Genomic DNA, 7316 nt, shown 5'->3' with positions numbered 1-7316 from the left:
GCTAGTTTTCAAGGAGCCATCAATTCCTTTGCTTCCAAGTTTATTATTTCGATTTTATTTCTTTCCTCATGTCATTTTATGACTGTTAGAGATTCCTTGGTCGAGCCTATAAAGCTCTAGTCTTTGTTTCATTGTAAAGCACCCCATTTTTAAAGTAATAAGAATTATTCAGTTTTCTAGTTTTCTTAAAACTATTGTTCTAAGTCTTTTGAGTTTGTGTGAAGCAACTCCAAAGCACCTTGACTTATCAAAGCTCCTTTCCATGGCTCCTTTCCATAGAGTCTTGTGGCGTCCTCAACCCCCCCCCCCATCCTTCCATTCCAATTCGTTTGCCAAGCTTGAGAGTGATACACATCCAGCAAGCAAAGCACCATCTCAATCCACTTCAATCATCAACTGATTAGGCTGAGAGTGTCACACGACCAGCAGCCTAATTTCATCCTTTCTATCTTTATTTATCTTGTTTTATCATATTAGAAATCATATCTCATTTGTTTTCAGGGTCATAACTTGCATTCCATCATATCGCCCATCCGATCATATCTTTGGTCGATCCATCAAGCTTCCATCAACCATTTTGCCATCCCTGATTTCCAGCCTGTATCACCAACCCTTTTGGCTCTTGCCTTATCCCAATCGATCTGTTTCATGTATTTTTGCCCCTCAATTGTTGTTGTGAATAGTAGAATTTTCAAAAATGAAGCCAACCAAATGCAGAAAAGCATCGTTGGTACAATAATTTTCCTCTGAAAGCGGAGACGGGGATCGATAATGTGTTTTCAGTTTCTAACTCACAAAGATCAATCAAACGACACCGGAGAGCAATCGACGGTAAAAACTCAGTTCGGCGACGGTGACGACGGCGGGGTTAGGGTGGCAGATCTGCATCGACGAGAGAGAATGTGTCTCTTTAGGCGGGTTGCAGATCTTCATCAACAACAAAGCAGTGAGATTATGATTTGCTATTTCTGATGATCTGGAAAGTTTTTTCATGATTTAATTATGAAGAAAATATCCAAGAGTAAATAAAGAGAGAGAAAGTAACAAAACAGAAAATCTTGTTTGAGGGTACAATAGACAATCAACTCATCAAATGTGTGTTGGAAGCATATTGTGTTCTTTTGTGATATCAAGAAGTGAGAATGTGTCCGTATGAGTAATTTTCTGAAAATCTATAGCTATATCCAAAAAAATCTCAAGCATTAACTCAACAACAACCAAAAAGTAACTAAATCCTACAGCTTCTTCCAAATTCCGATCATACATTCGGTATCTAGGGGTGTGATTGGTAGTGGCTGTGAGTGCTCTCTACAACCTCATTTCTTTCTAGAGCACTAAATCTACATCAATCTTGATTTCTATTTTTTTTTAAGTTCACAGCCTTTTTATAAAATCCACAGCACTTCTTTGAAATTATGTCTTTACAATTTCTCTGCAGAGACAAAAACCTACAGCCCATATTTAAAGACTTTTAAAAATTAAAAATCTAAAGCCAAAGCAATAAAAACCACAGCAATATTTCTACAGTCAAAAAATGAAATCACAGCAGTTACCAATCAACCCCTAGGTTCCATCCTACAACGTTTCTGTTTTCCTTCTCCTTTTTGCAAGTTTAGTCATAAGTAACTATTGTTATGATATCTTTTCTTTTGTTATGATTAAAAAATGTATATTGTCTACACAGATTTATCTAGACTAGCCAGGCAAATTGATTCTAGACAAGTTTTCCGACTCTGCGATTCCACCTTGTTATTTTTGAACTGCAACCATAACGTTAATTATTGTCCTCAACTAGCAAAAAGTAACGAGTCTAGTCTCTAGCATGTTTCAGATTCAAATGCTGAAGACATAACATGTTTCATGAGAAATTAAGAAGAAGATGGATGCGGTCAAAGCTCATTCTTTGTCTTTCCTTCGCTGGATGGTTTCCCGTTCACAGCAACTAGCTCGGTGTCGAATATCAATGTAGCCCCACCTGCAATTCACCACCACATTCACTTTCTTTCTCTTTTATGCAGATTCAAAAACCTCAACAAGCTACGATAAACCATAGTTCACCACCCATTGCATGTAACGTCGAAATCTCTATAGCAATATCGCCTTCTTATGTAGATATAGTCCAAAATTTTCAAAAAGCAACAACTATCAGCATCTGATTCTATATATATATAGTTTATGATGAACTTGTGTAAAACATGCATTGTTATTTTTTTTATAGTTTCAAATGTGCAGCATTTTTTCTTTGGGTATAAAATTAAATAATCTAATGTTCTCTCTACCTCATAACATGAGATATCATACCAGGAATTTTCGGTGGTGAGCCGTTGTCCCCATAACCAAGTTTGGAAGGGATTTTGAGCTTTCTCTTCTCACCTACACAAGCTCCAAGTAGACCCTGGTCCCATCCTAGCATCATTTAGATGTATTGCACTACATTCAGTTTCTATCCATTAAATAAAATAAAAAGTAACAATAATGAAAAACAAGTGCAATGTAATTGTAATCACACCTGGAATGACTTGACCACTCCCAAGCTCAAACTCAATAGGGTCACCTCTCTCAAAACTTGAATCAAACACAGTTCCATCTGTTAACTTTCCCTGCATAGAGGAGAGGGCTACGTTATTAATCGCCAATCACTTTATAAAAATCAGATTGATTATCTTAATTTTTGCATAACCTAATCCGATATCAACAGATTTACTATATAAGTTATACCAACTAATACAAGCTTTAACAAGACACTTACTCGATAATGGACCTTGATCTTGTCCCCTTTGTGAGCCTGAGCATCACATGTCTTAGGCTTGAACTGTACAAAATGTAAGCAAAAATTAACTACATAAACCAAAAGAGTAAGGAAGCTGCGTGAAAGAGCGAACCTTAACACCAATCTGCAACTCTGTCACATCACCTGACTTCTTCGCATAAACTGAACATCATCAATTCATCATCATCACCATCAACAACAACACAAAAGAAAAGGGAGATCAAATCGAATAGCACATGAATATCAATCAAACACATTGTGTACATTTCTGATGAAAAAACATTATCAGATCGATTGCAGAGACAAGAGCGATGGAATGATCAATCACAAAGGAAGCAATCGAGAACGATAGAGAGAAGACGCTGCATTTACCTGATGTTAAGACGGCAAGCAGAACCAAAACTCCAGCAGCTTTCATGGCGGATGATGCAGAGCTCCTCATCGTCTTCGATCTCTCTTACTTACCTCTCTAGATCTGTTTTTAGTTATTGACTTCTTTTAACAATGACCAAGTGTTTTTAATGGGCCTTCATATAGCCCATTAAGCCAATGTACAATCCAACAGATTTGCTCTTCACGTGATTAAGGCGGCGGATCACAGATATTGATCGCAGATCACGAGTCGTTTACATATTGTGCCTTTTTTCAAAGTAGCAAGGGAGTTATTCAATTCTTGCATTTTTCCACATTTTTTTTTTATCTTTAGACAATTGTCGATAACTTTAGTTGTCTATTTGTGTTTATTTACATTTCAATCAAATTAATATACGTTAGTATTTCTTCTTTAAATCTGAGTTGTTTGAGTGTCCATTGTTGTAAGAGCAGGATTATCGCGGTTCATTAGGGTGGGTTTTAGTATTTTTAGGATTAAAAATAATAATAATTATGTATTAAGTGAAAAACATCGCTTAACTAGGAGTTTAAGAGTCGTCTCCTGTGAGACATGCGTCAGTCATGCGTCTCTCTTTCTCTCCCGAGACGAAATCAAACCTCTTTTGTTTCGTCATTCCTCGACGACTCCGCCTCTCTCCTCGACGATGATTTCTCCTCGATGATGATCTCTCGTCGACGGAACCAATCGGTGTCTCTCTCGGTGGACTCCTCGTCTCTCTCCCTCTCCTCGACGGAATCTGTCGGAATCAATCGATGATCTCTTGACGACTCCGAGTCGCTGTTCGCTCTCCTTGACGAATCCTCGTCTCTCTCTCTCTCTCCTCGACGACTCCGCATCTCTCTCCCTCTCCTCGACGACTCCGACTCTCCGTCGCTCTCCTCGACGACTCCTCGCCTCTCTCCCTCTCCTCGACGACTCCAAGTCTCTCTCCCTCTCCTCGACGACTCCGACTCTCCGTCGCTCTCCTTGACGACTCCTCGTCTCTCACCCTCTCCTCGACGACTCCTCGTCTCTCTCCCTCTCCTCGACGACTCCGCGTTTCTCTCCCTCTCCTCGACGACTCCGCCTCTTTATATTGATCTCTCATCGAAGATAAATCTCCCGGCTTCAGTCTCTGTGGACCTCTCTCTCCGGCCCGTGGCTCTCCTCGATGAAATCAAATGGAAAGGTAAAGCTATGTATTTTTTCTTTTATGTCTGAATCCTTCTTTGTTATTTTGATTTGTTTGTTGTGTTAGTTTCTGCATCTTGATTCTGTCTCTTGTGTTTGTTTTTCTCTGGTGATTAAAATATGATCAATCCTGATTCATTTTGATTTGTCTTTGTCTTTGTTTCTTAAGATGGGCGGATCAAGAGACATTGAAGGTTCGTGAAAGAAGAGGTCGCCGATTGCAATACAAGTAAAACATAAATATGTCATCTGTTAAATTGATTGATAGTTTGATAAAAATCTTTGGTTAGGTGTGAGTAATGGTTAGATAGAAACGGATTATGGTCTGGAATGAATTGATTGTGAATCTCGTTTCCTATGAAATGAATTGATTGTGAACCTGGTTGTGTTAGGTGTGATTAATGGTTAGATAGAAATGGATGTTTAAGTGTGATTAATGTGTTAGTTATATGTCTAGTCGAATTGATTGTGGGTGTGATGAATGTGTTTATCTTTTGTGATCAAAACTTCTTTTCTTTCTATGTTCTATAAATACAATCATTCTTCTCTTCTATCTATCAAACTCACCTTCCTTTCTTCTTATCATATCTTCCATCTCTCTTCTTATCAATATTCAGATATGGATTCCAATCCATATCTAAATTTTTTTGATCTTCTTCAAAGTCAACAAGAGAGTAGCATCGGTTTAAAATCTTCTTATATTCCTCTATTTGGCACTCAAGCTTCTGAAGGTTCAAACTTCGAACAAGACAGTCCTGCAGCGCGTACACCAAAAAGGACGTGGATACCAACAGATGATGTAGTGCTCATCAGCTCCTGGTTAAACACGAGCAAAGATCCCGTTGTAGGGAATGAGCAAAGGTCTATTGCTTTCTGGAAAAGAATTACAGCGTACTTCTCCGTGAGTCCCAAGCTTGCTGGCTGTGTAAAAAGAGAGGCGTCTCACTGTAAGCAACGTTGGCACAAGATCAATGATTTAGTTTGCAAGTTTGATGTTAAGAGTTTTCAAGTCTTCTAAGACAAATGATGTAGTATAAAAGATTGTCGAACCAATTCTAAGGGATTCAAAGCACCGAGAATGCAAGTACATACTTAATCTAAGTGCAATCGATAATTTGGATGGTTTTAAACTAATACTAATAATAAAATGCAATAACAGAACAATAAAACAATAAAAGAATTGACTTTCTTTGGTTATGATAAAAGAGAACTCATGGGTATAGGAATTAGACATTGGGTGATCAAGTTTCAAACTAAGGATGGCAAATGATCAATCAAAATATCAACCTTAAGCTTAGACACAATCTTAAACAAACTCTATGTCTAGATGAATGTTCATTTACTAACATATTTCAAACATCAACTGTCTTTGGTTGAATAATATGAAAGCAATCATTACTAACAAGTCTATTGGCTATCTTAACATCTTTAACAACAAATATCATTGGTAAAGTATGTTAAAAGCTTAGGAGAGTTGTCTCAGGCATTTCATCAGACACCTTGTGGGTGGAAAATGCCTAAAGATCAACTTTTGAGAGGCCAACTCAGAAGATGCATTATGAATACTCTACTAGCAAGGAATAAGAAGGATCTACACTATAACATCCTAGATATAGCCTAATCACCCTTAATCTCCCTAACCCATGAATTCAAGAGTGGATTACTCACTACTCTTCATGATTCCTCTTAAACCCATATTAGATTTCAGATTAATCATGTAGAGAAATACAGATAATAGATTAGAAATCAACAGGATAACATATGATCAAATGAATCAAAGAGATGAACTTTTTCAAGAGGTTTTTGGTGGTTTTCTCCAAGATAAAAGATGATATGCCTCCTTTTTTTACAAAAGGTACTTAAAATTAGGTTTAGAAAGTGTAAAACGTCAAAACAAATGACCGGATAACATATGATCAAATGAATCAAAGAGATGAACTTTTTCAAGAGGTTTTTGGTGGTTTTTCTCCAAAATCCAAGAAGATCTCCTCCTTTTCTTACAAAAAGTGCTTAAACTTAGGTTTAGAAAGTGTAAAAATTCAAGACAAATAAACAAAAGGTCCCTGGAAAATCATAAGTTTCGACTGAGTAAATGACGCACAGAGACTTCATGGTGTCGCTCCGGGAAGTCGCTCCAGGCCTATTGTTTTTGCCTCCAAAGTGATGAAAAGGCGAGTGACGTAGGTGGGTCGCTTTGGAGGTCGCTCTGGGTTGGGAGCTACCTTATGGTATCGCTCTGGAAGGTCACTCTGCGATGCTCGACCAGGATGGATATGCCTCTAGTAAATTGATCATAACTCCTTCATTACATCTCCAAATGACTTTAAACTACTTCCACTAGAAAGCTAACTCAATTTGCTGTGTTTTCACAAAATCTTAGCAACAGAATATTTCTCTAAGGCCTCCATCCATGCTCATCTTTCATCCCTTTTTGGATCACAATGCTCCCAAACATCTCAAATCACTCCATGGCACACTCCAACACCTAATAAGGACAATGAATGCAATATGGACTCTAAAGATGCCTAATTATTAATCTATATGATCAAAATGTACAAGAATTAATGCTAAAATCATGTAATTATACAAGATATCAACTCCCCCAAACTTGTTCTTTACTTGTCCTCAAGTGAACTTTCAAGAACTCATAGGGATGAAAGGTTTGAAGGTAGGAGCTCATAGCCAAACACTTTTTGTTATACTCTAGCTTCTCTAGGCCTATCAATACTCTTATGCCTTTACACAAGTCGCAATGCTCATCAAGCAACAAATACCTTCAACCAACTCTCACATTTATTCACACGCACACACACAAGGTGAATCTTTACAAATGAGCACATGATCTCAATCATTTAGCTTGGTGAGTGAAATTGGTCTAATGTGAAGCAAAGAGTTTTCAAATGCATATTTTGTGGTGACTCACACTCAAAAATAGGAGTAAGAACATTATGCAAAATTTATCTAAGAAAATGAGCAATTCAT

The 7316-nt window shown here is 37.6% G+C and overlaps 1 protein-coding gene across 1 annotated transcript; it reads right to left on the bottom strand.

Moving 5' to 3' along the window:
• Positions 1-1712: 1712 nt before the first annotated feature.
• On the bottom strand, positions 1713-3274 carry LOC106331683 (peptidyl-prolyl cis-trans isomerase FKBP15-1). Its single transcript, XM_013770083.1, has 6 exons — positions 3143-3274; positions 2883-2932; positions 2750-2812; positions 2510-2600; positions 2302-2406; positions 1713-1975 (listed from the first exon to the last, which is right to left on the bottom strand). The coding sequence occupies exons 1-6, from the start codon at positions 3210-3212 to the stop codon at positions 1890-1892; spliced, it is 465 nt and encodes a 154-aa protein (XP_013625537.1). The 5' UTR covers positions 3213-3274; the 3' UTR covers positions 1713-1889.
• Between the last annotated feature and the right edge of the window lie 4042 nt (positions 3275-7316).

The sequence above is a fragment of the Brassica oleracea genome, chromosome C3 (assembly GCF_000695525.1).
Source record: "Brassica oleracea var. oleracea cultivar TO1000 chromosome C3, BOL, whole genome shotgun sequence".
Classification (NCBI taxonomy): Eukaryota; Viridiplantae; Streptophyta; class Magnoliopsida; order Brassicales; family Brassicaceae; genus Brassica; species Brassica oleracea.
The sequence above is the reverse complement of the archived record's forward strand: the minus strand, read 5'-3'. Positions and strand labels throughout refer to the sequence as shown.

Excerpts from the sequence above, each read along its gene's own strand:
- LOC106331683 (XM_013770083.1), bottom strand. The coding sequence starts at position 3,212 with ATGAGGAGCTCTGCATCATCCGCCATGAAAGCTGCTGGAGTTTTGGTT. Across the intron at positions 2,813-2,882 it reads AGTTGCAGATTGGTGTTAAG|TTCAAGCCTAAGACATGTGA; the intron begins GTTCGCTCTTTC and ends CATTTTGTACAG. Across the intron at positions 2,407-2,509 it reads GAGTGGTCAAGTCATTCCAG|GATGGGACCAGGGTCTACTT; the intron begins GTGTGATTACAA and ends AAATGATGCTAG.